The 27,114-nt window shown below is 48.5% G+C and overlaps 14 protein-coding genes across 14 annotated transcripts; 10 read left to right on the forward strand and 4 right to left on the reverse strand.

Annotated features, from left to right (window-relative positions):
* Positions 1 to 8: 8 nt before the first annotated feature.
* Positions 9 to 1,175, forward strand: N7515_000701 (uncharacterized protein; the record flags this gene model as incomplete). The annotated part of the gene is made up of 4 exons (XM_056661445.1): positions 9 to 256; positions 313 to 513; positions 570 to 983; positions 1,046 to 1,175. 4 exons carry the CDS (start codon positions 9 to 11, stop codon positions 1,173 to 1,175), a joined length of 993 nt encoding a protein of 330 aa, XP_056526611.1.
* A 1,635-nt stretch (positions 1,176 to 2,810) lies between these two features.
* N7515_000702 (sulfotransferase family protein) lies at positions 2,811 to 3,683 on the forward strand (the record flags this gene model as incomplete). The annotated part of the gene is made up of 3 exons (XM_056661446.1): positions 2,811 to 2,853; positions 2,901 to 3,070; positions 3,120 to 3,683. The coding sequence occupies 3 exons, from the start codon at positions 2,811 to 2,813 to the stop codon at positions 3,681 to 3,683; spliced, it is 777 nt and encodes a 258-aa protein (XP_056526612.1).
* A 592-nt stretch (positions 3,684 to 4,275) lies between these two features.
* N7515_000703 (Ent-kaurene oxidase 7) lies at positions 4,276 to 4,773 on the forward strand (the record flags this gene model as incomplete). The annotated part of the gene is made up of 2 exons (XM_056661447.1): positions 4,276 to 4,310; positions 4,356 to 4,773. 2 exons carry the CDS (start codon positions 4,276 to 4,278, stop codon positions 4,771 to 4,773), a joined length of 453 nt encoding a protein of 150 aa, XP_056526613.1.
* Positions 4,774 to 5,261: 488 nt separating this feature from the next.
* N7515_000704 (cytochrome P450) lies at positions 5,262 to 6,028 on the forward strand (the record flags this gene model as incomplete). The annotated part of the gene is made up of 2 exons (XM_056661448.1): positions 5,262 to 5,812; positions 5,866 to 6,028. 2 exons carry the CDS (start codon positions 5,262 to 5,264, stop codon positions 6,026 to 6,028), a joined length of 714 nt encoding a protein of 237 aa, XP_056526614.1.
* A 572-nt stretch (positions 6,029 to 6,600) lies between these two features.
* Positions 6,601 to 8,256, forward strand: N7515_000705 (uncharacterized protein; the record flags this gene model as incomplete). Its single annotated transcript, XM_056661449.1, has 3 exons — positions 6,601 to 6,874; positions 7,128 to 7,260; positions 7,305 to 8,256. The coding sequence occupies 3 exons, from the start codon at positions 6,601 to 6,603 to the stop codon at positions 8,254 to 8,256; spliced, it is 1,359 nt and encodes a 452-aa protein (XP_056526615.1).
* Positions 8,257 to 9,265: 1,009 nt separating this feature from the next.
* Positions 9,266 to 10,138, forward strand: N7515_000706 (uncharacterized protein; the record flags this gene model as incomplete). The annotated part of the gene is made up of 1 exon (XM_056661450.1): positions 9,266 to 10,138. The coding sequence occupies one exon, from the start codon at positions 9,266 to 9,268 to the stop codon at positions 10,136 to 10,138; it is 873 nt and encodes a 290-aa protein (XP_056526616.1).
* A 289-nt stretch (positions 10,139 to 10,427) lies between these two features.
* Positions 10,428 to 12,023, forward strand: N7515_000707 (uncharacterized protein; the record flags this gene model as incomplete). Its single annotated transcript, XM_056661451.1, has 1 exon — positions 10,428 to 12,023. The coding sequence occupies one exon, from the start codon at positions 10,428 to 10,430 to the stop codon at positions 12,021 to 12,023; it is 1,596 nt and encodes a 531-aa protein (XP_056526617.1).
* Positions 12,024 to 13,444: 1,421 nt separating this feature from the next.
* N7515_000708 (uncharacterized protein) lies at positions 13,445 to 15,827 on the forward strand (the record flags this gene model as incomplete). The annotated part of the gene is made up of 5 exons (XM_056661452.1): positions 13,445 to 13,472; positions 13,536 to 13,954; positions 14,012 to 14,826; positions 14,880 to 15,636; positions 15,690 to 15,827. The coding sequence occupies 5 exons, from the start codon at positions 13,445 to 13,447 to the stop codon at positions 15,825 to 15,827; spliced, it is 2,157 nt and encodes a 718-aa protein (XP_056526618.1).
* A 110-nt stretch (positions 15,828 to 15,937) lies between these two features.
* On the reverse strand, positions 15,938 to 16,882 carry N7515_000709 (alpha/beta hydrolase; the record flags this gene model as incomplete). The annotated part of the gene is made up of 2 exons (XM_056661453.1): positions 15,938 to 16,703; positions 16,752 to 16,882. 2 exons carry the CDS (start codon positions 16,880 to 16,882, stop codon positions 15,938 to 15,940), a joined length of 897 nt encoding a protein of 298 aa, XP_056526619.1.
* Positions 16,883 to 17,239: 357 nt separating this feature from the next.
* Positions 17,240 to 18,901, reverse strand: N7515_000710 (uncharacterized protein; the record flags this gene model as incomplete). The annotated part of the gene is made up of 3 exons (XM_056661454.1): positions 17,240 to 17,274; positions 17,335 to 18,712; positions 18,785 to 18,901. 3 exons carry the CDS (start codon positions 18,899 to 18,901, stop codon positions 17,240 to 17,242), a joined length of 1,530 nt encoding a protein of 509 aa, XP_056526620.1.
* A 253-nt stretch (positions 18,902 to 19,154) lies between these two features.
* N7515_000711 (uncharacterized protein) lies at positions 19,155 to 20,849 on the reverse strand (the record flags this gene model as incomplete). The annotated part of the gene is made up of 5 exons (XM_056661455.1): positions 19,155 to 19,212; positions 19,270 to 19,351; positions 19,404 to 19,895; positions 19,945 to 20,450; positions 20,509 to 20,849. The coding sequence occupies 5 exons, from the start codon at positions 20,847 to 20,849 to the stop codon at positions 19,155 to 19,157; spliced, it is 1,479 nt and encodes a 492-aa protein (XP_056526621.1).
* A 642-nt stretch (positions 20,850 to 21,491) lies between these two features.
* On the forward strand, positions 21,492 to 23,057 carry N7515_000712 (cytochrome P450; the record flags this gene model as incomplete). Its single annotated transcript, XM_056661456.1, has 5 exons — positions 21,492 to 21,807; positions 21,892 to 22,127; positions 22,178 to 22,519; positions 22,595 to 22,833; positions 22,889 to 23,057. 5 exons carry the CDS (start codon positions 21,492 to 21,494, stop codon positions 23,055 to 23,057), a joined length of 1,302 nt encoding a protein of 433 aa, XP_056526622.1.
* A 585-nt stretch (positions 23,058 to 23,642) lies between these two features.
* On the reverse strand, positions 23,643 to 24,953 carry N7515_000713 (uncharacterized protein; the record flags this gene model as incomplete). Its single annotated transcript, XM_056661457.1, has 6 exons — positions 23,643 to 23,687; positions 23,754 to 24,383; positions 24,460 to 24,506; positions 24,562 to 24,594; positions 24,665 to 24,796; positions 24,857 to 24,953. The coding sequence occupies 6 exons, from the start codon at positions 24,951 to 24,953 to the stop codon at positions 23,643 to 23,645; spliced, it is 984 nt and encodes a 327-aa protein (XP_056526623.1).
* A 286-nt stretch (positions 24,954 to 25,239) lies between these two features.
* Positions 25,240 to 27,113, forward strand: N7515_000714 (uncharacterized protein; the record flags this gene model as incomplete). Its single annotated transcript, XM_056661458.1, has 5 exons — positions 25,240 to 25,673; positions 25,752 to 26,365; positions 26,417 to 26,682; positions 26,743 to 26,923; positions 26,983 to 27,113. 5 exons carry the CDS (start codon positions 25,240 to 25,242, stop codon positions 27,111 to 27,113), a joined length of 1,626 nt encoding a protein of 541 aa, XP_056526624.1.
* Between the last annotated feature and the right edge of the window lies 1 nt (position 27,114).

Consider the following 27,114-nt stretch of genomic DNA (forward strand, 5'->3'; position numbering starts at 1 on the left):
TTACAGTCATGTCTACAACAACTGCTGTCAAAGAACAGATTGAAGTCGATTTTACCCCCAAGGAACACTACGGCGACTGGCGCGATGAGTTCCAAAGGGAGGGATGCATTATCCTCAGAAATGTCATCAGTCCCGAGCGGGCAAAGTATTATGCCGACAAGCAAATAGAGTGGTTGAAGAATTTTGAGCTTGGCTTTGACGAAAAGGATGAAAGTACTTGGACTGCGGAACATTTGCCTGTTAGCTTCAGGGGAGGGTAAGAAATCTTTGGTGACCGGAAAGACTGCGAGGTTCATACTAATGATATGACAGGAGGTATTTCTACGGTGTGACCCATGAGAAGAGTGTTTGGGAAGCACGCACCGAACCTGGAGTCATCGACGCCTTCGCTAAACTGTGGGAGACCGAGGAGCTCTTATGCTCTTTTGACGGAATCAAAATTGATCTACCACGCCGAAAGGATGTCAAATGGACCCCATGGCCGCACTGTGACCATAACCCCGACATAAAAGGGTATGAAATAAACCTGTCTATGTCTATGGACAACAGCTAATGATTCTATTTTTCAGATTAACATGCGTTCAGGGGATGTTGAACTTCGCACCTAGCGGTCCTAAAGATGGCGGTTTGATTTGGATGAAAGGATCCGCGAAAGTCTTCAACGAATTCTTTGCCGAGAAGCGCAAGAATGAGGACGCCGACAACCACCAGCATAAGCACCAAGAATTTTTCAAGTTCCACGACGACCACGTAAAATGGTTCGAAGAGAGGGGATACGAGTTCACCAAGCTCGAACTTGGTCCTGGCGACTTGGCTCTCTGGGATTCTAGAACGGTCCACCACTCCTGTTTTGCCGAGGGAGATCAAATCCGGCACGCGCAGTATATTTGCATGATGCCTAAGCGGTTTGCTACCGAGGAGGCTTTGAAGATGAAGAAGTACTGCTTCGAGCATTATATGCCCAATACTCACTTACCTCATCGGTGAGTTGCTTCCGTTCTATCTTCTACCTGTGAAAAGAGGGCTAACCAAAGTGGAAACAAAGAAACATCTTCCCAGCAACGGATAAACCCATCAGAGACGGCGCACTGTGTCCAAAGGACCGGAGTGAGCCATTCGAGAAGCCCGTACTAACCGATGCGGTTCTGAAATTAGCAGGTGTAAAGCCTTACTGACCTATTTGTGCTACCTTGGGCCTTAGGCTGCAATCTATCAACTTGCTTTTGTTCCTGCCGAATGTTCTTCTATCGCTTTTCCTTCTACATTTTTGTAAGCTCATAGTGTTAAGGTCAGAGATTCCGCGAGTCAACAAAGTCAATAAAGTGACACCGGAATTGTGGACATCAGTCTTACAGCGTGTATACCCAAAAAGAGATATAAGGTGCTGCAATAAAAGATTCCTCCGATCCCGGTTCACCACTCCTCTCTACTAGCTAGCTCCTGGGACGTTCCACCTTCACTCCTCACCAACTGGTCAGTCCGCGCCAACTGGTGACTCTCCGCCAACTGGTCAGAATTGGCAATCACAGCCCTCCTGCCAGCGTTCCTGATGCCACTTTAGCACCCGTTTACTTTCCTTCACATCTACTGTTACATTGGGATATTTCCAAGCGCCTATGGTTAAAGCGGAGCCCAAAGACAGCGCAAGCATATTAGGATTCCACCAAAGACGGGAGGCAGACACGTCATGCATGGCAATATATTGAGAGGGTTTCCAAATGGCATGGTGGAACTCCACCCGACAGAAACAATTGTGCATCCAGACGGGCATCATCACCCATATTTCCCAGGTACGCGGACACCCAGCACATTCAGCTCCCCATTTTTCCCTTCAGCTTCCATCATCTCGTCCAGCTCCACCTGGCACAGGAAATGGATGCGCAATCACACCAGCGATACCGGATGGTCCACATGCACCGTCACCAAGATTTCGGACTACACGTCAGTTTCACTTCAGCATGTCATTTGCATCAGTACCCACTTGTACCCAAGCTGCTGGCGTAGTAGTTAGGACACTAGTCCTCGATATGAGCATCCGTACTGATGCCTGCTTTCAGACAATGTTTGTGGGTCCTCAACCCGGTTACCAAGGTACTCAAGACGGCATATGTATACAAATGGGGCGACCAGAAAGTCCTGTCATCTATTGTTGTATGCTCGAGTAAAGTTGCCCTGAAGATAAATTACTGTAGCGGGCGGAAAAATAAGATAATACTGTAGGCAGAAAACCGGTTTCATTAAGATCTTAACGTAATGAGTTCACCTAGCAAACTATGCCTAGACAGTGGCAGACATGCCAGTGACGATCGTGGTTCCGGATCGCCATCGACTCATCGTAGATGAAGATTGGTCGGACCCGCCCATGCTACGGATCATGCATAAGTTCATGCAGCTACATAGTACTAGTTAACCGCACTAACCATATTAGGGTAGACGATCTAGCTCTCCAAGCTTCAGCTGAGCTTGGGAGCTCCACATCTGCAAAGTGCAACTAAAGTGGGCCCGGCAGATGCGGCATTATTGGCCTGAAGCGGAGTACGTAAATTACATACCGAATTACCGCAGATAGTCATAAACGTGTACACGCTAGTACGGAGACAAGTTGGGTGTTCCTGAATACATGTGAGCAAATAGTGTTCGGAGATTGACAATATACTGAGGCATCATTCCCTCTGCCATCCCTACCCAGACATCCAAACAATCGTTTGAAAAGATATCATTGCGTGCTTCCTTGTCGCATGCACGCTCTCCTCATCTCAAAAATGTCATTTCCTGATGAGTCCAAATCGCTTCTTCCGCGATCAAGGCCAATGAAGGTTCTAGTTCTCGGGCTGTGTCGCACGGGAACGAGCTGTAAGTCCCAGACCAGGCCTTGATACCTCACTCACTGACTCAATTAGCGCTTTATGTGGCCCAAAAGGAGCTTGGAATGAAGCCATACCACTTCCGAGACATCATTTTCAAGCCTGAGCATATGGACCTATGGCTGAAGGCTATGAAGGCTAAGTTCGACGGAGTTGGCAAACCTTTCGAGGGGAGGGATTTTGACCAGATGCTTGGGGAGTACGACGTATGTTGTCTTATCCGGAGATCGAATAGTTATGTACTAACTTCATTAGTCTGTCGCTGATACCCCGGCCTGCTTCTTCGTAGAGGAACTTCTCGCAGCCTATCCTGAAGCCAAAGTGATCCTTACCGTCCGCAGTTGCGAATCATGGCTGCAGTCAATGCAGAATACTCTCATTACTGTGATATCCTGGAGATCCTGGTCCATTCTTTCATTCTTCGATCGGGATCATTCTGCCTCTTACTGGCCACTGTTCAATCGCATCATGCGTGTCATGTCGAAAGGAAATGCCCCTTGGAAGCCCTCAGCTTCCTCGTCATTCCTTGAGTTTTATGATGAACATTATGCATTGGTACGTCGTGTGGTCCCAAAGGACAGGCTTCTAGAGTGGCATCCATCTCAAGGCTGGAACCCCCTATGTGAATTCTTGGAGTTCCCTGTTCCGACGAAGGAGTTCCCGCACGTCTGTACAGGGGATAGCAATGTTCGAACGCACAACGCAATGTACTGGAGCAGATGGCGGCATGTCGTGAAAAATAGTGCCAAAATTGCCACTTTACTAGGACTCACTTTCGGAGGGGTGTGGTACGTACGATCGGGTGGCATTGCTCGCTAGTCTCCTTACTAGGCATCTGGAGCCTTGACGTGAGTTGAATACAAAAAGCAGTGGTGAGAATGTGGACGGCTACACCTTGTACCTTTGGCTTGATTGATATACATCGGATCTTTGATGAGCGTGTTGGGAAAAACAGACTACTAGTTAACACTGTATTGTACTAGTTACGGCTGTAAGTAGTGATAAATACAAGGATTTTAGTATGTTTGAGTTACACTGTCTGTATTACAAAACGTCATTTCCGATGTACACTGAGAGCATCGGTTTGTATTACTCCACAATGCCCTGGTGTTTAAGTTAACTTATAACCAATAACTTGACCAGTATTGCACACATCGAACTTCTCTTGATAACGTCGAACATTGGTGTAAATTCATGTTCGTCAATATGCTCGCTTCTGGCTTTCTTTATTTCTTAGAGACGCACTCATCCTGGACCTCAATAGCAGTATCAGGAGCATTGATCTGCTTGTTATCCGCCTTCATCCTTGTTTTATCATTTCTTCACATCCCTTATGATCAAGGCATTCCGGTTGTAGGAGTTCCAAATGGACTCCTTGGCCGAGCAAGAGCTGTCTATGACTCTATAGCCCATGGCGATAAGCCAATTGCAGAAGGTTATCGAAAGGTAAGTCGTGAACCTCCTTGAAGCCGGTGACCAAAGCTCACACAGACTCGGTCCATGGCAGCACAATACTTCGGGTCAAATCTTTCGAGTGCCCTCTTTGATGGATTCATTTTCCTTTGTCTACGTCATTCCTCGCCCGCTCATCCCCCAATATAATTCGGCTCCGGAAGAGAGAGTGTCCTTTACATCTGGTCTCGAACACCTTGATCTTACGCCATACACGCTTCTCGGGCGTCGCTTTACACAGAGTCCCCTTCATCTCGGCGCCCTGCGAAGCACCCTGAGTGGAGGGAGGGAGGTTGAAGTTTTGGCTGATGAGGTTGCAAACTCCTTCACCACCTCTTGGAAATATCCTACGCAATGGACAGAAATTCCGAACCTTTACTACAGCCTTTTGGACATCATCACTCGCAATGTGAATCGCGCTTATGTGGGACCTGAATTCTGTCCGTTTCAACCCTGACTCCAGATTACTGTCTGCTGTGTGAATTGAATTTGCTGACCACATGAATTACAGGCAGAAACCGAGAATATATCGACACCGTCATTAGCTTCACTCCAGAGGTAGTGAGGTGCCGCACCATCCTGCGAGTAATACCTGGATTCCTTCGTCCGTGAGTAATCCGAAGCTTGCAATTCCCCTTCCTCGGCTATGCGAACACACCTTCTGATTCCACACATTGCTCTAAAGAATTTTTGCCCCTTATATCCTTCGCCATAACCGGGCTCGACGCGACAAGATCCAGTCTATACTAGGAGATGAAATCAACAAGAGGAAGTCAATGATCGGACCCAAGCCTGATTCAAGCAAGCCGGTAAGACAAAGTTGCATCATTATAGCTACCGGGTGTCTTATGACTGACATATCACCATTGCAAGGCCGACCTTCTCCAAGCGCTCATACTAGAAGCGAATAAAAGCCCTCAGTCCACTGCTGAATTGGATCCCAAAATGCTAGTCACAAGGCTTTTAGCGCTGAACTTTGTTGGCAACCGAACGTCCTCAGTTGCTTTCACCCACGCTATCTGGTCATTGGTACACTGTGAGTCCCAGGGACTTGGGTATTGGGCTGCCATGCGCGAGGAAGTCGAGAAAGTCTTTGCTTCCGATGAGTCCGAGGAGGCTACCGAGTCCAAAAAGCATTATCAGGGTCAGGGCGCCCGATGGATGCGATGGAATAAAAGTCACACAGCGCAGATGAATTTGATTGAAAGTTTCCTCAAGGAGAGCCTGCGGTACAATACTGACACCAATCTGGAGTGCAAGCGAATGATTGTGGACCCTGCGGGGTATCGCTTCAAGAATGGCGTGAATCTCAAGCAGGGTACGGTCAGTGCTATACCGATTTGGCAGATCCACCACGATCCAGATCTCTATCCTCAGCCAGAGGAGTTTGATGCACGTCGCTTCTACCAAGGCGATGATGGGTCTCAAGCTAGGAAGGCAAGCATCCAGACAACTAGCGATTACTTCCTTGCCTTTGGTGCAGGCAAACATGCATGGTGAGTCACCTGTCACAATCGTGGGTTAAGCAATACTAACAGCTGCATCTCAGCCCTGGAAGATTCTTTGCATCGCAGCATCTGAAATTGCTGATGGCCTTTATCGTGATGAACTACGAGATTCAGCCTGTGAGCCGCCCGGATGACGAATGGTTTGGCTCAAGCCACATGCCAAATATGGCGGCTGGATTGACCATAAGAGCGAGACAGTGTTGAGAAGCGTTACTATTCTTAGGATCAATTGCCGAGGCGACGTTCCATCATTGAATGATTGATAGTGTGTGAGACGTGGTTTAGTCTTAGCACAAGATATGTATGACCGTACGTGTACTCCGTAGACTCGGAGGCCTGGAATGGAATATACTTGCAGTTGCATGAAAACAATTTCGGCACACCGCCTTGTTCAATCTGCAGGCTGCTGCAACATGAAACGTTGAAACGGGCACGCGGTCCCCTCCCATAGGCTATCTAGGGGTTAACTATCCTCCGTTTCATTTTCATTGGCTGGAGGTCGAAAGCTTAAGCGACCTTGCATCGGACCGTTGGGCGTGCGTCACTAACGGTGCCTGGATTAGGCATAGCGACCGCGAGGGGCTCATATGATTTGTTCATGTGTTTTGATGCGGCGGAGATAGAATCATGCGCACAAATGATCTGTGCATTCCAACCCCTCAGGGCACGTGGGAATATTACTCAAGCGCAGTTACCGGACGCGTCCAGACATTCTCCCATTCCTGAAATGTTTCTTCTTACTTTTTCCTCGGACGGACCCCTCAGCGTCGCCCAAAATGACAGACAGGAGACCAACGGCCATGGATAAGGCTAAAAAGCAATGGGAAGTCATGGCACTGAATGCACTTCTGATCTTCTTCATGAATTTCGCAATATTCTTATCGGTGCCACCTCAGATCAAAATCTTTGAGGACATCATATGCCGCAAAATACATTTGGACAACGCGTTGAATCTGCATCCAGGAGACGACGATTCATGTCGAGGTGCCCTGGTTCAGACTGAGCTCGCTCGCATAAATGGATGGAAAACAACATTCGAGGCGCTTCCGAGTAGGTTCAGTCTCAAGTAATCGTCAAGCGAACAATTCATTGATACAAATTTCGAGCAGGCATCTTACTATCTGTATTATATGGCACACTTGCCGATCGGGTGGGACGAAAGCCTTGTTTGCAACTCTGCACATTGGGGATGCTCCTCAGTGAAGTCTGGACCCGTGTAGTGTGTGAGTTGCACTCGGTTTTTGGCATATTGAGTAGCATATATCCAATATCCAGGGCTAACGGTATGACTCAAATCTTGTAGGTATATGGTCAGACGTCTTGCCGCTGCGTCTTGTCTGGTTATCAGGTCTGTTGCGGTCCATTGGGGGTGGGGAGCCCGTGATCGATTCCATCATGGCTGTGATGGTGATGGATGTCTTCGAAGAACGCGATCGGTCAGTTTTCATTGATACCGCGCTGTGATATGGGGTTTTGATAGCGACACTGTTACGTTGCTGACATTACTCATCCTCAGCGCGGTGGCCCTGCTCCGCTTACATTCAGTGTTTATTGTCGCCAAAATACTTGCCGCACCTACCAGTGCAGCCGTAGTGGCATTGGGATCTCCCTGGACTCCATTCATGCTCAGTCTTGTGATTCTATCCGCTGCCCAGGTCCTATCATTTTTGCTCCCCGAAACTCTCGGCTATGCAGAACCGCAAGAACCCGATGATAACAGGACTCGGAGAAGTATCACGGAAAAGAAGGGCAATTTAATACAAAAGTTTGCCCTCTCTGCAAAATTCGTTGTTCAGAACCCAAACATGGTACCAATCATAATTGTGAATTTGGTTGCTAGTATCACGAAATCCTCGAGCAACTTTTTGCTACAGTACTCCTCTACGAGATATGGATGGTCTTACTCACTGTCAAGCTTGGTCCTCATGATCCGTGAGGCCTCGAGTCTGATAACTTATCTCGTTCTGACCCCGGCAGCCTCAGCTGCTATCCGGCGGATTGGTCGCGGCAGCGTCACAGCCCAAGACAAACGACTTTGCCAGGCCGGTGGTCTCCTCAATGTCTTCGGATATTTCTCCATTGCTACTGCGGCAACTCCAGTTTTATTTATGCTGGCATTGGCGTTCTTATCATTGGGATCCGGGTTTGACACAGTGGTGACCAGTTTCGCAACCTCCCTGGTGCAGCCGCATCAGATTGTATCGCTACATTTAGTGGCAGCGACGGCCAAATCAATTGGTGGGCTTGTTGGCGGTCCGTTGTTTGCCCGGTTAATGCAGGTTGGATTTGAGCTAGGATCAGGCTGGCTGGGTATGCCATACATTGCGGCAGGACTATTCTTTTTCGCGGTTTTGTTGGCGCTGTCCTCCATTCGGATACAGTCACGCAATTTGGACGAAACCGAGCAGCCTTTGTTGCCAACAGATGTTTAGTCTTTTAGACTTCCGTTGATGAGCGTTCTTCCTTCGCATTTCTACCTCGGGCGTTTGAGCATTTAGAGATATACAATGGCAATTTATGGGACCCGGGCAGCCATTACTGTGCAACCTGTCCACTGGAATCAGGACCCCACCAACTCATTGGCTCGCATATGAATATTCACCCGGCTGCAAACAGTAAAGCAATCATGGTGGAATGGTCAATGGTGGATAGGGTTTGATATGGCTTTTGGTCGGCAACTTTCATCAACCATGACACCGTAACTAACTACCTAATCAGGCTAGAACGATCAGGGGAGGTATTCATTGAGTGACCTGATAAGAGATAAGGCAAGCGCGCCCGTGCCCACCTCCGCGAAGATACTCCGTGAGTCCGTAGCTACAGGTCTGCACCCCCCTCTTGACACACCGCTCAGCTCGCCATGGGCCTGGTCAGGTCCGTGTTAATACGAGGGGTCAAATCGACCAAGACGTAATGGAGCCCTAAAAATTACAGTTGTTACATAGTACTGACTTACGCCAGCGAACTTACCGTCAGATTCAGCGGTACATGTACCGTCCCCTTTACCATCTGGTATGTAAATACCAAGGTGGAGACACGGGCCATAGCTCGGCCTTTTGAATGACCCCACAAGGAAAGACAGATCACATACTCCATCACGTCCAAGCGCCTACACTAAATCTGAAGCTTTCAGGTACACCGTACCGAACAACTCCGCTGCCGCCAACGCACCGGAAGTACCCCTGGACCAATGACATCATCACATCATCAATAGAGGAAATCTGGTGAGATGGACAGGCAGATGAGTCTCCGACTCTCCGGATGAGTGCCGATCTGAGCAATCTGGACCAGTTTGTCCATCACGACTGTCCTGTTGCTGTTTTCATTTATACGTACCGCTTCAGGGACCCAAACAGAGCATCACAAAGGCCTCTTGTGACTCCTGCTTAACGGACAATTTGCCTTGATTGCTATCGCTTGGCTTCTATCATACCACCAGCAATGGCAGGCGTGGATCTACAATCCCTGGGGATCAATTTCCCTCCAGGCTACTCCCTCCAATCTGCAGCGTCTCGGCCAGACATGTACGAGACCCTGTTTGATCCCGAACATCCAATGAGCACTCTATGGCCCCAATTCATCACATCGACACCTGTTTCAGAAAAGTACTGGTCACAGTTGACAGACATCCCGTTCTTTGCGTCTTACCAGCTCATGGTTCTCCACAAAGATGTGGAGAATAAACACGAGTCGGTGGTTGCCTGTGGGAATTCAATTCCGGTATACTGTCCACTCAACGATTTGCCCGATGGTGGCTGGGAAGCCATTCTGCAGGCTGGAATTGAGGCCTATCATACCGGTCACAAAGAGGCTCCCAATTTGCTTTCGGCACTTGGTATTACCGTGGCACCCTCCCACCGCCAGCAGAGGCTGGCTGATAGTCTCATCCATGTTTTGAGAGCGCTCGCCAGCCAGGCCCACTTTGAAGCCTTGGTTGTCCCATTGCGGCCCACCAGGAAGAGCGAACACCCACTGGTGCCTATGGAGGAGTACGTTCATTGGAATCTTGAAGATCGCGCACGTCCCGATGATCATATCCCGTATGATCCATGGCTGAGGAAACACCTCACCTATGGCGGCCGAATTGTTCGGATTGCTCCCCGCAGTATGACGATTGCCGCGCACGCCGATCAATGGAAGACCTGGACTGGATGTGATTTGGCTGCCTTAGCCGAGTCGAGGACGGCGACCTTCACAGAGGGGCATGTCGAGGTTCCTGTTCCCCGTGCCCTAGTTCCTGTCCGATATGACCCCGTCTCCAAGATTGGTTCGTATGTGGAGCCCAATGTTTGGGTAATTCATCCAATGCAATAGCGTAACCGAAGCTCGTGTATCTTGAAAATGTCTTCCTGCAGGCAAGTCCTAGGGCCCGTAGTATCGGGTATCGGATCATCGCAATAGATTGTTTGACGCTGAAGCGTGCACGTCCCAGCTTGGGGTAAAAATTGTCAATACCTTATGTTTATACCGTACTTTGAACCTCGAATCGGAAGTGTGTCTAGCGCCTCTACGTCCAGACAGCCAAATTCTGCACTCGCGAGATCTTCTACTCTGAGCACGTTAGCGAAATTCAAGTCCTCAGATTGCTCTTGGTCTTTCACAAATGGCTGGTACCGTGGAACGTACCCTTGAGGTTGAGGCGTGTCTTCACGATGATGCCACTAGCCAACCAATCTCTGGTTCAAATCCCTCCACACGGGTAGCCGTCCTCAGGCAACACCAATATCAATCTAGTGTGACATACCATGAGCTGGATGGCAACACATTGATCCCAGACGTCTTGGGGTATTCCTATCTTCGAGATCTTGCAGACGAAGGGAAGAAGCAATCCCCTGGCAAACAGTACGCCCGAGTGATTCAAGCCTACTCAAAGATTCACGATCTGCTATCTCCACCTAGAGCATCAAAAACAGAGGCTCGAGAGAGCAAAGGCTCCCCTGTTCTCTTTCACGAAAAGAAGTGTGCTTTGATAGAGCGACTGGAGCCACCTCCAAACTCCAAGGCGGATGTAGTGAACACTACGTTCGCCCAAATCAAAGTGCAGACACCAACCGGCCCTCCTGTGGACCAATTTGTCAACTGCCGCTCATCGAATATCAAAGCAAATGACTTGAAGGACTCCGCGAATGGCCTTTCTCGTCCCATCACGATCAGCACAGGCATATGCCTGTTCTCGTCTCAGCTCCTGGGATTCATTCCCACCAAAGGACTATCCACTCCGGACGGCACTGCAGAGACAGCCATTCCGCCATTGCCTTACAGTCAGGTTTCGACTTTCTACGAACTTGAAACATGCACGCGGATGGCAATGACTATTGCAGGCCTGGCCGTCACTGCTTGCACAGGGGGCACAGCTGGTTCCCGCCCAATTGTCGTCAGACTAGATGTTCCTCGTCTGCAGTATTACAGCTACCCATTGGAGCTTCTTCAAGCAGGACTTGTGAGCTGGGAGTACGTACGAGAGTGGTTCAGTCTGGTTGATCGCCGGCATCGGCAGGTCGCAACTTTGATGAAAGACACCATTACTCAGGAAGTACGTCGACGGGGCGGTGATGTTCAGGTAGAAGTTACCAACGGCACTACCGCTGTGGTTCAGTTTTTGCGTCTTTGCATCCTCGACCGAAGGGAATTACCGACTGTGGATGACATGCTGTTTGTGCTTGAGTGGATCGGTCCCTATCAGGCGGCATGGCGAGAATTTTTGGATATTGTTGGCGAGAGTCAAAGGCCGAAGGATCTTCGCAGTCTTTCAATAATGGCCTATGTCTTTGAGGTGATGTATCCGGCATTGAATCAGACAAGTACGAAAACCGGGCATGTGAACGACGAGGGGACTGCTCGCCCTCTGCTGATTCAGGTCGATGATATCGCCGAATGGAGGATCTTTGACCGCGCAGAAAAGCTCCTCAAGCGCTTCAAAGAGCGACAGCATGACCTTGATCCCCTCCTGGTTGGCGTGTTTCCCTCACCACGAATCTTTACTAGTGAGGATCAAGGGCGATCTACCCTGTTTCTTCATGACCCTGGTCTCAAGATTCAGCAACCTTGCTCTCCCTCTAGCGATAGCAAAGAGGGCTCAGGTGTTGTGAGTCCATTGGATATCATTGGCGAGATCTATGGGGGAGAAGTCCAGGACACACTTGTGCAACTGTTAATGAAGGGCGGTTTATCTACACCAGATGAGCACGAATTAGCTTGAACTCCGAGTTTCTACATTCTCGGACCATATGAATCTAACATTGTGGCATCTTATTGTGGTTGTGAGAAATAAGACATCTATCTCAACGTCAGAACGTAGTATGCAGTACGTTGTCGTCGATGCCCAGAGACGAAAACCTACTCGCCATAGACAAAGCTATGATCACCGTAAACACCATTAGCTGTACCTGAACATCCTGTTTTCCGCGGTTGCTCTCTCGCATCCACTCAACACACACACCTAACCCACGAGGTAGTCAAGTTGGTTACAAAACACAATGCATTGATCATCACAAGATGTGGGGGCACGCAAAAAATCATGGATTGTTGAGATGCCTACTCCGTAGGTTGGAGGTGCATGACAAATGGATATGCAACCATGGAAAAGCTCGGGATCTAAGCTCAGATCTACTCCATAATTTAACCAAGGTTACACGACACGAGGGGCAGGCCACGCAGCAAAAGTCAAAAGTTTAAAACACTTGACACGTACCTACACATCCTGCATGATTTATTGAAGTGGGGAACGCTCGAAGGCAGTACCTTCGCTCTGAAGGCATACAGGTCGATTCAGCACCTGCAAAACTAGCAATTGGACTGTGTTTTTCTCTATCTATAACCAATTCGCTCTTATCATGGTGTACTGAGCACCTGAGTTTGGTGACTTGAAAAAGGGAAGAAAACCTTGCAAGGGCAGGTGATGTCAGCCCGTAGTGGGGCAACCATCTTCCCCACTACAAGATGAAGCTAGTGACTAGTGCTCCACATAGCTTCCAAGATTTCCCCAATTTTAAAATCGAACCTTAATCTCGATTCAGCTGGCTTCGGAAACGCCACATGTGCATGTGGATCTTGGCACCGTGCGTGCGTACCTCACAATCACATACAGGGCCCACGAGACGACTGGAGTCTGTTACTGTACCTCAACCATTTAGCCAGCCCCTGCGTCTGACAGCACCCAGACACAGTAGATCAGGTACTGTGTCACAATCGGGTAATAACGAGTGGGGCCGCCGGGAAATCCCAGGTGACCCGCGCTGTGTTCCAAGCTTCCAAGATCTGTACCAAGATTTGTACTCCGTACCGAGATCCGTACCGACGTATTGCCCGGTCACATCCCGTGTATTATGAGGTTCTGTATTTGCTGTAAGGTAAAGACGTACCAGTGGGTTTAAAACAATAATTTACGAGATCTGTTCCGCACTGTATGCAACGTGGGTCGCTGCTGCACCTTTGTATAATTTACGCTGGAAATTTTCAACTCTTCGTACCAAGCAAGCTCCCGAGGTACTTGACATGGGGAGCTATGAGTAGCTTTAGGTCCTGTCTCCTTTCTCATTGGAAGCTCCAGTGCCTGTTTTTCTCACCATCGCGGTCAATCGGTTCGGACATTCACACAGGCTACACCTTTAGCCTTTCAACATGCCGCGTGTGGTCATTGTTGGTGCTGGTATGAAATATCACTTTCCCTCGAGCTACGTTGGTTATTTGTCTGACCATTTCTCTATTGCAGGACTATACGGCCTGATCGCAGCCAAAACCTACCTCCAAGTAACGGGCCCTAATTATCCAAATAACTCCCAGCAATCCGAAACAACCGAAGATATACCCGAATCCTTCCAAAGGCCCAGAGATGCCCAGTCAGCGCATGACGACACCGATCTTCTTCTCCTGGAATCTGGATCAAGCCTCGGGGGAACATGGGCGGAGGAGCGACTTTATCCAAATCTGCTGAGCCAAAACTCCGAGGGCCTATACGAGTTCAGCGATATGTCTTTGTCCGAGGCCATGGAGGGGCTCGAAGATGAAGAGCCGCCATATCAAGATACCCAGCCCGAGGATCGCTTCATCCCAGGGTGGAAGCTGAGTCGATACCTCACGGTTTGGAGTCGCAAATGGAACCTACCCCAGTATATGCGATTCAATTGGCAGGTCAGTCACCCCAGGGAGATTAAAACAACCACAGTCTAACGATTGAACGATAAATAGGTCAAGAAAATCAGCCGCCTGCCAACTAAGGAATGGGAGTTGGGAATAGACATTCACCCAGAACAACCATCGCAGACAAGGTCTATAACTATTCTCTGTGACAAACTCATCTTGTCCCCAGGACTGACGTCCGTGCCAAATATATTGAATTTCGCTCCGGCAACTGGCCAACCACCCGCCTCGGCAGAGCACGTGATTCATGCCAAAGAAGTCGGTCAATGGTGCCGTGATAACCTGGGTTACCAGCCAATACCGGGACAAGATGCTCACTCCGATGAGGCGAGTTCACAGAAAACTCTCACGGAACCTAGTCGTGTGCCCCGGCGGGTTGCAATTTACGGCGGTGCAAAATCCTCTTTTGACCTTGTCCACATGTTTGCAACACTTCACCAAAAGGATCCTAGTTTCCATTTGAGAGGACTGGATGCGACTGGTCCAATTGATCCGGTAGAGGTGCACTGGATTATACGCGATGGTGGGTCTGGCCCCGCTTGGATGTCGCCGCCTCGGTCGAATATGCCCAATGGTCAGAGTATAGCCAGTGACAAAGTGGCCAGTACTCGGTTTGTGGGCGTCCTAAGCCCGTGTACACCATTGGTGCCAAAACGTCTGACACTTCGTCGCTCCTCCAATTTCTTGGGTTGGAAACTCACCGTGGAGGGCTCGTGGCTTGCCCGTGTACTTCATGGAAATCCTATCGGGCGCTATTTCGTACGAAGGTTCTGGAAGGCACTTGATAAGTCGTGGGGTGATTTCGCTGGGTATGACAGTCCCCAGGATGGCGGAAAGATGGGGCAGCTTCGTCCAACAAATAGGTATGTTCATCAAATTTGCTCGTCTTTCCATATTTCATTGCTGATAAGTCAAGTGTAATTTATTGTGGTGCGCCGCTGGGAATTGCCAACCAGCGTGGCTTCTGGGATGCTGTTCGCGCACCGAATGTGCACATTCACCGTTCTGCAATTGAGTCGGTCTCTGGAGATACGTCTTCAAAAGAAGGAGTCATCATCACTCTAGCCGATGGCACAGATCTTCCGTTGACAGACCTTCTTATCCAAGCCACTGGATGGAAGCCCACTGTTCCCATAGAGTTCAACCCTCCATCACTTATCCTTCAATTGGGACTCTCATGTCCAGTTCCTACTGCCCTTTCCAGCACGCATGGCGACCAAGATGTCAAAGTTGACCCGGAGATTAAAAAGCTAATTAAATACTGGGATAAGATTGATTCCGTATCAACATCTCGCATCAGGCGGGTCTTTGGGCCCAACAGTAGACCACCAAAAGATGTGGTCGCCAATACCACGGCACCGACAGATGATTTCGAATTCAGCCCATATCGACTATTCCGTCGCATGGCTTCTCCGGAACTTATTGAAGAAGGCGACCGATCTTTCGTTGCGCTGGGCTTTGTTCTAACCGCTACCACTGCTGTTGTGGCGGAAGTTCAGGCGCTGTGGGCGGCTGCATTTTTGACTGGTGGTCTTGATGATAAAAGAGTCGAGAAGTGCCATGACGCGCTAAGCATCAACGGGATGTCTCGATCTGACATAGATAGAGATATCTCGGAAGATGTCGTCTGGGGGGGCTTGACTGGGGTTGGCCCTGGTGTGGATACCCTCAATGTGAGTTTCATGCCCTACTGACTTTTCAGCCATACACTGACACAGTATTCCAGTACAATGACATGCTGCTCCGAGATCTGGGACTCTCTCCGTATCGGATGGGTGGTGGTTTTGTCACCGAGTTGACAAGTGTCTATACGCCAAAAGCATACCGTGGAATTGTAGAAGAGTGGAAGTCTATGCGAAAGTAGACTCCATGCACAATATAAATATCATTTGTCTTCTATTAAATTTCATTCTACATCTGAGTGTTCCGATCCTTTAGAACAGTGGAGGTGTGTTTCGGGGGCATGTCTCTCTCCTAACTAGATGATCTTCCGACCAGCATCATGACCGCTTCCAAAATGAGCCGAACCATCTCTTCCGGCTTTCTCCATATATCATCATGTGAGCCAGCCAAGTTGAACCGAGTATGACATACTGCCCCAGGGGCAAGAGAAGATTCCAAAACGGTTGCAAACTGAGTGGACTGCTCCAATGGAACGAGCTCATCAGAAGAAGAATGCACTAACATTGCAATTTGTGCATTGGGCCACGATGATCCATATGTCGTTGCTTTGGCAGGGGATGCAAGATCCCAACCGCACCCGTCAGAATCTTCATTGTATTCCCCATAAGTAAATCCCCCTGCCCCAAAGGCGCTTTCCAACATATGCACGTACTCTTCCCTGTACTCAACCACCGGCCATATGGAGTTGAGGAGCTTTCGAAGGTCGTAAATCCCACTAGCCCCTAAGATAGCCAGCGGCTTCTTTAGAGCTGACGAAGGCTGCTCCATGGCAAATTGAAAAGCCAGCGTGGCTCCTGCACTGTGTCCGACAAGAATATACCGATCCCCAAATTCATATTTCGAATCCAAGAACTTGATAGCGTGCTGCACGTCCTCGAGATGGTCTGGGTGTCGCGCGTTGCGCCCCTCTGAAGGGGCCCCAGACAAACGGTAGTTGACGGCGGCAATGCCAGCAACGTGGGCCAGAATACGCTTTTCTCTCAACAGCCCGTCGCGTATATCGCGGAAACTGTTGGCTTGTATATTGGGGTCGCTCCAGCCCCCTCCATGAATGTAGCTGGCATATTGTCAGTCCTTGCTTCGTTGAAGGGTATGATTTACTCACATTATCCAGAAGCGGGGAACTGCATCTTTGAGGGATGTATTTACTTCGCAGATGTCGACGGTGTGATACGTAGTCGAAGTATCAGAGGACAGGTAGCGGACCCCCTTCGTCAATTGATATTCCGTAGACATGGTAGACGAAGATGTATGAACAGATCAAAACTAGGTCGGCAGTTGACGATGCGGACTCTGGAAACCGATCGTTCGCGGGAGAGGGTTGAATATTTATGTGTGTTGCTGCGACCGCCCCGAATTGTCAACATGGCAAAGCTACTATTTATTACCGTATTATTTACATTTGGAAGTTAATTTACAGGCCTTGAGAATACACAGAGAAACAGTTATCAAGCAATATGCTCAATATGCTTGATTCTATTGTCAGGACTCCAGGTCGAACTTCCTTTCTTGAAAGCTATTCCTCCCATCTAAGCAGCTGTGCGCGGGGACTATAACCGACTATTCTGATCTTGAAAATACCAAGTAAGCCTACTACTTGGTTGACTGGGCCCTCGGAGGAGCGAGGCCTATAATTCACAGGGTGGTTAGATAACTGAGGGAAAAGGAAGATTGGCCAGTTGACTCACTCTTGCGTCCGATAAACATACTGGCAACTAGGAAAATTCCGGTGAGAACTCCTAGGAGACCAAAGAGAGTATAAGGCTGCGTCGCAACTGTGGAACCATATACATAGTTCATTGCAGTTGGCATAAGGATTCGGAAAATTGCGTGCAGGAAGTTGACTGCACCCAGAAGCACTCCCTGGCGCTCCTCTGAAACCATACCAGTCAAGCAAGACGTCATTACAGGTGAAAGGGGAGCACCAGTCCCTGCAATGAGCGAGCCAGCAATGACGCCGAGAGGGGAGTCGAAAGCTGCGATGGTGATATATCCCACAGTTTGCAAGAAAAGATAGGTACGTATTCCGCCCAGCTCCCCAGGACCAAAGGCGGATTGGGGCTGACCTTCAGGATGGCCCCCAGGTTGTTGGCGCCTTTTAATGAATGACATGAAAAGCGGGGCGATGGCGACAAGAACCAATATACTCCAAAGATTGACGCCGGTAAGGAATGCGCTTTGGGCAGATGATCTCCAATGGAACATATATGCAGAATAGGCCAGTTGCAAGGGGGTGAGTCCCATACTAACTCCGAATACGGCTGCCTCTGTGATCGCGAGAACCAACATGTTCACTCGGGACGATCTATCCGATGGAATGAGAGTGCGAGCAGAAGAGATAACCTCGAAGAAACCCGGCTCAGCCTCTGGTTTGCTCCGGGGTTTTGTGTTTTCCTCGGTATTTTGAGACTCTGTTGTCGACTGGAGAGATTCAGGCAACACCAGAGCAAAAAGCACTATCAGCGACAAATGGATAGCAAATGCGATCCAATACGCATGGATCAGAGAATCAAACACACTGAGCAAGCCACCAGCTATCATTGGACCGAGTGCCAGGGCGCTCATAAAAGCTGCTTGGATGTAGCTGAAGCTCGATGCGCGATTCTCTGACGTACTGATGTCCGATATGTAAGCCTGCGCAGCAGTGGTCGCAGTGATGATAGAACCGCTGAGACCATCCATGGCATATCCGACGAGAAGATATTTCACATCGACTTCATCGGGATAATACAAAGCAGCAAGTACGATGATGTCAGCTATCAATGGTCCTAGGACACTGAATACTAGGATGGGTTTGCGGCCAATCTTATCGGAGAAGCCCATGAGATTGGGGCCCGCAATGGCGCCCAGAATACCAGAAATCACTTGCCCATAGATGTAGAACTGCGACAAGTCAGATTGCACTTCCGTATTCCCGTCACACTGTTCCATGGCAAATTGAAAATTGCTGTTGTCTGGGGAATGTCGCTGATGGCAAATCAGTCCCAGCGTGGCATTGAATTCCGGAATGATCAAGCTGCCAGCGGTGATTGAATACAAAGTATACATAGGCAGTAGCCAAGTAACCTGACACGAATGTTAGAATTTGGAGACTTCCACTAGACACATTTTCCATCGAATCGATTCCGCTTAACATACAGATGGTTTCCGGAATTGAAGCCATAATGATCCGAGCGCAGATTGATTTTCATTGGGGCTGGAGGGCTTGGTGAGGAGTGGCTCTCTCTCATCTTCGGAGCCTCCTTGCGACGTCATCTTGCAAACAGATTGTACCAAGAAATTGTCAATTGTAGATTTTTTATGAGATCTGAGAATACAGGCTGAGGGGACATTTATAAGTGGCAGCACCTGAGGCGGGCGGTATCCACGATGACAGTGAAAAATACAGTACTGTGCCTGGAACGCCGGGAAATGTGGGCCTGTACATCTGCTAATACCCACGGTTTCAGGTACGATTCCAAGCTGCACCATTACGTTCCGACCGTACCCAACTGTAATTTTTCGTGATTCAGACCACTTTTTGGAATCGCACGGGAACCTCCGCGGGTGGAAAGAGTACCTGTCGCCTGTAGATATCAGTTCTTAGTATGATGAGATATAAATGGGCTTGACAATGGACGTACTCGTCATATACAATACCCTTTGGGCAGTCGACAACGATAGTTGAAAATTCCATGTAGGTTGCTGCGAGGAGCATTTTGATTTCTAGAACGTCAGCACCCACCATGCAAAACCACGAAAGCTTGGCCCATCTCACCATAAAGAGCATATTCTCGCGCGACACATCCGTATGTCCCACTTCCAAAATACCACAAGTGATTCCTCAGCTCCTGGGGCTGAATTTTGCCAGCCAACTTGTGGTTTACTGATTCGCTGCTTCCCATCCATCTTTCGGGCCAGAAACATAATGGCTGAGGGAAGATATCTGCATTCGAATGCAAAGCCTCTCGTGTCGAGCTCACAACAGTACCAGCTGGAAGGAAGGTGGATTGTCCTGTGATATGCTGAGGGATCAAATAACCCGCGTCCGGCACTTGGCGGGGTGTTAATGCTTTGACTTCCGTGTGTGTTCTCATAATTTCAGACACAACGGCATTGAAGAATGGCAGTGAATCAAGACCATCGATAGAAAGCGTATCGAGGGAAAGGGATCTCAACTCTTCTCGAATCCGCTCTTGAACGTCAGTGTAGATAGAAAGCATATAGACACTGTACGTATGCACGACAGCCAGATTCTTCTTTGCCGTTACTGTAGCATCGGTTAGCGTTGCCAATAGAGGCCCGAATTATGTTCTTACTCAAGTGGTCCAGAATTTCCGCCGCAACCTCTCTCTCTTGTAATCCAGCACTATACAGAGCCTCCGCAGTGCAGTGGCTAATTGTCTGATGTGTGGGTAACAGACTTGCAGCCCGATATGCACGACACATCTCTAGACACCAGTTCTCCAGATTGCATTTGGCGCTTTTCCCAGCATCTGGAGAGCCACCTCGGAGCTCTCGAACCCATGAACAGAACTGGTTGAACTCATCGCTATCATTCAAGAAATTAGTGGAGAATGTAGGTGTAAAGGCAAATGCAGTCAAGAAATCCATATCAAAGGCTTCATGCACAGGTCGTACATTTCGAACCACGGAGGAACCAGAAGGGATTTCCGCTTCCCGTATCATTCGGCCTAACAAGATCTCACGAGTCACATTCTTGACATGTGGAGAGTTTCTTAGAGACTTTGAAAATACGTTGCTGAGAATCCGTCGTCGCGCACTATGTTCCTTCGGGTGTGTCATCCCGAAAAGTGACAATTGCCTGCATTTCGTATTAGCGTTGAACCAGGCATGCTGGCCCTATGTAAAATTGTACATACCCATAGAATAGCTTATCCTCAGGACTTTCATACCACTCTGGCCATTTTGAGAAACTCGCATAGAGTGACCTGACTAGTGAGTTATCGGTGATGACAACCTCATTAGTCCCAATCCGTACCACAGGGCCTTTCTTTGACGTGTCAATGATTTGTCGAGAGAGGACCTCGGGGGGAATGTCAATCGCTGACTTGAACAGAGCTGAAAAAGAGGTACGCGGTAATACCAATAGCGGGAAACGTTGATATACGATCCATCGTAGCGAGAGAAGCAGCAGGAGGGCTGCTCCCACAGTGATGAATGTTTCTGTTTCCATGCTAGCATTTGGGGAGGTAACTAGCATTGTGAAGGGAAGGAAATGACAATCAGTCGCAAGAGAAACACTTAAAACAGATTCAATCGGACCGGAGCTGTGTATTGTGTACTGTGGTACCTATACTGTGGATCTTTGAATACCGTTTTATATACAATAAAAAATACAGGTCTCGTGATCCTTAGGACTGGAGCGCGGAACACTGTGAGTAGCTTTTCACCACTCTCTCCTAGAACTTCACACGTCTAATTCCTCGTTCTGTGTTTTTGGGTAAAGTAACTAGGTATGTGAGCACTGATAACCCCATCAAAAATAGGCCATCATTCGAACCTATATCTCTGAGCAGGCTCATCTCGGCATGCCACCTATCTTGCTACTTGGTGCTTTAGCGAGCCTCGCTACATTCTCACTTTACAAATGGCTATATCCCAAATTATCACTTCCTGTGGTTGGCATAGGGCCATCGCACCCGCTATTCACTCTTCTCTCCAGAGTAGCCAGTGTCATGAAAAGCAAGATCTGGATTGACACAGGCTATCAATTAGTTCGTGCAGCTTGTTTCCGACATCTTGAAATATTCTCTCTAATACACTATAGTACTCGCGTGCAGGCCGACCATTCGTGGTATCTAGTCTTTTGGAAGAGCCATCTTTAGTTGTACTCCCTCCATCTATGACCTCAGAGCTCATTCTGGCTAAAGAAACGGATCTATCATTCTGGCATGCCCTGGACGATATCGTTTTTTCAGAGCATGCATTTTACTCCCCGCGCATCTTATCTCTTCCGCTGCAGACCACCATCATTAGGCGTCATTTGACCTCTGGCATTCAGCGTTTCTTGCCTGATGCGGTTGATCAACTCAGGAATACTCTGGATCGAGAATGGAAGTCCGGAACAACGAAAGAGTGGGCTTCCGTCAATCTCTTTGGCTCCTTACTCAACGTGGTTAACAATATGGTGAGCGTTGTATTTGTTGGCAATGAACTGGGTAAGATGGGCTTTCAGTCTGATTCCTGAACCTTTCACTTATTTTGCCAAACTTTATAGCTAATCTGCTGAATGATATCCGCAGCCAGCGATGAAGAGTTTCAGACTAGTATCAACAAGCATACAGAACAGGTATTCCTCACAATGTCTGTACTCAAGTTTGTGCCTCGGAAGCTGAAGAGCTTGCTTTGTCCAATCATCCGTCGATCTCAAGACAAGTACAGGAAGGAAGTTGAGAAAAAGCTCTTGCCCATAATCACTGAGCGTCTGAATGATTTAAAAGAGCTGAAGGGGGAAGATTCGAAGACTCAAGATAAACCAGTATGTTATCCTTCGATGGGACGCATGTATGGCTTACTCAATTTTCGCAGGATGATCTACTACGGTGGCTTATCGACTGCCAAGCATCTTTGAAAGACCCTGCCGAGCGGGCGGTTGAGCTTGAACCGAGCCTGATAGTTACCCGGGTCTTGATGTCCTACTTCGTCTCGGTTTTTCTTGTGAATGTGGCACTCTTCAATGCTGTATCAATAATGGGACGGCTCCCTGAAGCCGACTATTGGTCGACGATACGTGATGAGGCCCACGGCATACTCGATGATGATCAGGATGGATGGACCAAAGCAAAGGTGGATAATCTCTGGAAAACGGAAAGCTTTGTGAAAGAGACCATGCGTTTCGTGGGGGACGCCTGCTTTGAAATGCGACGAAAGGTGAGTGACAAATACAATAGACTTGCCATCGACTCCTAGAGAGTGCTAATTGCTTTCTCTTTTTCCATGCCCCAGGTCATGGTTCCCACTGGCATCAACCTTTCAGATGGCACCCATTTACCGTTCGGCACTACGGTAGGGCTTCCTTCCAACGCCATACACAACGATGATCGCTTTTATCCGCAAGCTAGCTCGTTCGACGGCTTGCGTTTTCTGAAGCTCCGAGAGATTGATGATCCCAATGCAGCTCGAGGATCATTGTTGACAGCCACTAGCAACACGTTCCTCCAATTTGGACATGGCAAGCATGGATGGTGAGTATCAATACTATCCCCTTGATATAATTAGAGATTCTAACAGACCTTCAAGTCCTGGAAGATTCCTTGCGGCCGATATCCTCAAGCTTATACTTGCCGAGATGGCTCTACGGTATGAGATAAAATGGGATGTGAAGCCGGAAGAAAACAGTTGGTTTGGCAATTCCCTCATGCCGTGCACAAACACGGTTGTATCTGTCTCCCGAAGAGACCTTTCATGACTGTTAATGGATCCTCGAAGTGCCTCCAATGAATAAAAGTTTAAGCGGCCATCACTACTGAGGTTTTCATATAAGCATATTGTATTCGCAAATGAAGAATAATCTTCACATCTCTAATATCTGACCAAAAGCAAGGCTGTATCCCGAGGTCGAAGTGCAGCCTTATGTAAAATATGAGGCTGAATGTATTCACTATTGCTTTCTCATAGCTCAAAGTGAGTTTTGTTCTTTGCCATGGGTTTGGTATATCGATACAAGCTGCCCGTTTTAGAATGCAGTGATAATTACTGAAACCTGAATATAATACCACCCTGATCTTGGCTACTGAAAATTACCTTAGTAACGTGTATCAGCGTATCTTTGTATTGTCTCAAAATTATACCTATATTTCCGTATGTTATTTTTTCCAAGTTTTTACTTGTCTAAAGCTTTCCCCATCGTATCGATCTCCACCTGTACACCGACATCTACCCCTCCTCCGTCATACAAACAAATCGAGATTACGCTCCACCCTCAAGGGACGATCCGGTGCGATCAAGTTTTTGCAGTGTAGCGAGGACCCACACCTGCGATGTGCATCTAAGCTCAGAGATCGTCCGACCTATCATCATCCTTGGCGGTGATACGAATCTGGCAGCCACAGTTTTAGTCCACTTGGATCTCGATAACAAAAGAACAGGCGGCCAAGGCACTTACGTAGATCTCTGCCAATACCATGTGCATAACTAGAGCGGCCCAGAACGCCATGCCAATTCCCGCACGGCCCCAAGCAGTGAGCTCTTCGACAGACCCACTGAGATCGGCCTTCACAGCGACAATAGTACCTGCATGGCCGCCATTCTCCGCCATGCAAGCAGGATAGGTACTTTGTAAATGGGCCGATGCCGGCGAAACGCCGAGATCATTCATCAAGGTACCACACGAGAATGCCACGTATCCTAGCGTCCAGTTCATCACCTCTGGTATGATGAGATACACCGAGGAGAAAGACCCAGTCGACATGACGGCTAGCGTGCGAATGATAAACTCCCGGTGACGCCGGATGTCGATCGCCTTGTATCGTCGGAAAACCCGAGCGTCTGGGTTGGATGGCCCGTGGTGGAGCTTGTAGCGGAGACGGGACAAAACTACGTTAGTCGAGATGCAGAAATATGAGGCGGCAAGAAAACAGATCGTCAGCACGCCTGTCAACATGATTGACAACCGCACGGAGGGGTTTTCAGCTGCGCCAAACGCATGCACAGCTACCATGATTCCGCTTGGCGCTCCGAATCCCATCATGAGGAAAAATGCCTCACCAAGGCTCCGGTGGATCGACATGTAATTCTGAAGGGGAAGTTAATGTTCCACTTTTCTTACTCAATCTTGAATTCCCGGCGGGGAACTCGGAAGCCATACATACCCTGCGCAATTGAGGCACGAACTGCAAGAGTCCGATTACCGAGCAAGCTGGAGCCCGGCGACGTCAGTTGAGGTCATCCACAAGAGCTGTATTTGGACTTACGCAAAACACATGCAAGATGCGCGCGGAACAAAGCTTTGAAATGCAAGTCAGTGAATGACATCCTTGGAAAGTCCTGACAGGACAAGAGTAATTGAAACTTTACTTTTGTACCCGGCTGTTCGCTTCATCCATGAATATTCGCCAGGTAGAGCATTGGTTTGGAATGAGCCTTCGAAATCCAGCTTCCTCATGTTCCAGATGTTGAATGCGGCGAAATAGCCTCCAATAACAGCCCCTTGAATTGAACCATTAACATTACAAGATCCCAGTGACGGTAAGAGAGGAGATAACTCACACAGCCAAAAGGTGGACCAGTTCTTAAATCCGAATATCTTCGCCTTCGTTGGTGCAGTAGGGGCCGCTTGCGGCTTGACTTCTTTTGAAATAGACATTTTCCACCGTTGGTTGGGGGTCTCGAAGTCCAATGTGTTGGAGATTCACTCAGAGCCCAAGAAAGCTCATCAATGGAACGGGTGTAATAGTTCTGATTTGGAGGAGCACTGTGAAATATTTATAGTGAAAAGCGGTCTATAGCAGAAATACAAGACAGGATCCGCTTATCGGGGCTGTAAGTCCGTGCCTTGGGTGGGTAACTCGAAGCGACATCTGTAACTGTCCGTATATATATAGTCTGGCAGGTTGGCTGCACCTGTCTCCGACACTATTTGCGTGTTGAAAATGTCCAAGTTCTGGCAATCAGATGTGTCAGCCATCACTTGGCCCTCGTTCTCTCTCCATTCCATTGACCTGTCCCGTCTTAAAGACAGAATATTTGAAGTGAAAAGCAGTCCCCAGCTACTAGGGACATTCTTCCTATGCAGCATTATTCTCTACTTTGGAGTTGTTTTGCTGCGGGACCCGTTGTCCCATGTTCCCCCACTACACTGGTCTACACCGTTTTCGCGGTTGAATCAGCTCTACACAACTTACTACCATGATCGCCATTTTGCCAACTATGATGCGCACAAGGAAGTTCCTGGGAAGAGGAAGTTCCGACCTGTAGTGAGAGTCGGCCCGAACGAGGTCAGTTTGATGACTGCGGCCGGTGTGCGTACAGTCTACGGTGGGAACTTTGAAAAGGCTGCTTGGTACGAGGTATTCTCAAATTATGGGTTCGTCACAATTTCCTTCCAATTGGCTTTACATACTGTATGTGATATTGTCGGCAAGAAGGCTTACACATGGTGAAGAAAGAACAACATGTTCTCGTTTACAGGCAATGCCGATCATGCAGCGAGACGCCGAATCTTTTCTTCCAATTACCTCAAGTCGAATGTCTCGACTCCCTACATCCAGCAGATTATCCAATCTCGCGTTGAAAAGATGATTCGCTTCATCGATTCTGCCGTAGAGGAAGATACCAAGAAGACGCAGCCTATGGTTGTGCGCAACATTTACCGGGCCATGCAGTCTGATATCTCCACGCGATTCGCATTTTCAGATTCATACGGCACAGATTGGCTGGACAAACTCAGTGGACCGGTAAATCAAAGCAAACACACCGGAATGCATGTTATGGACTTTTTCCATCAAGAGCTGAGAGAAGCAACTTTCTTTTGGGAAAGCGAACCCCCGTTCCTATACGTCAACCAACTGCTTGTCCCCAATGGCCCACCGGAGCAGCAAAATGCACAAAAGTGGGCTGCTGGTCTATTCCGCCGTTTTGAGGCTATGCTAGATGAGAGCTCTAACCGAGATGAGCTGGTTCGTCAAGGCGTATATGGAAAATTATATACATACCGGGACTCAGAGGGAAGGCCATTGTCATTTGAGGACCGGGCCAGTGAGATGCTGGATCACATTGGTAAGATGAGCTCGATGTGGAAGTGTACGTCAACTAACTAATATCTTCAAGGTGCTGGCCACGACACTATGTCCGCTTCTCTGGAATATCTAACGCGACAGATCAGTCTATCGCCTGATGTCCAAGCCAAGCTCCGGGAGGAGCTTTGCGTTGAACATGGAGGGACTTTCGAGACATATGCTGATCTTGACAAATTCCCATATCTCCACGCCGTTGTCATGGAAGGTTTGCGCCTTGTTTACACAATCAACTTTTACCAACCCCGCGTGGTCCCTAAAGGGGGTTGCACAATAGAAGATATATACCTTCCGGAAGGGGTAAGCATTGCTTCTTGTTATCACATCATTTGAGGTCATCGGCTAATTACCCCCTTTTAGACTATTGTCGGGTCGCAGGCGTATCTCGTTCATCGCCAGCCCGATATTTTCCCCGATCCCGAGGCATTTAAGCCTGAGAGATGGTTGGTTGATGAGCAGCAGGCTCGAGTTTTGTTGCGAAACTTCTGGACCTTCGGAAGCGGACAGCGCGGCTGTATTGGAAGGGATCTGGCAATTTCAGGTTCGAGAAGACCCAAACCGACAACGCTAGTCCTTATTGCTAACTTTGACGGGCTACAGTTCTCAAGAACACGCTTTTCGCTATCTACACGAGGTTCCAAACTACTCTTACGAATGAGCATGGGCCGAGAAGGCCGTGGGAAGGACACTATGCAATGGCCGAGGTGGAATTTGTTCCCATTTCTGCCTGAT

This window comes from Penicillium bovifimosum (assembly GCF_028826915.1).
Source record: "Penicillium bovifimosum strain IBT 22155 chromosome Unknown utg000001l_segment0_segment0, whole genome shotgun sequence".
NCBI classification, from domain to species: domain Eukaryota; kingdom Fungi; phylum Ascomycota; class Eurotiomycetes; order Eurotiales; family Aspergillaceae; genus Penicillium; species Penicillium bovifimosum.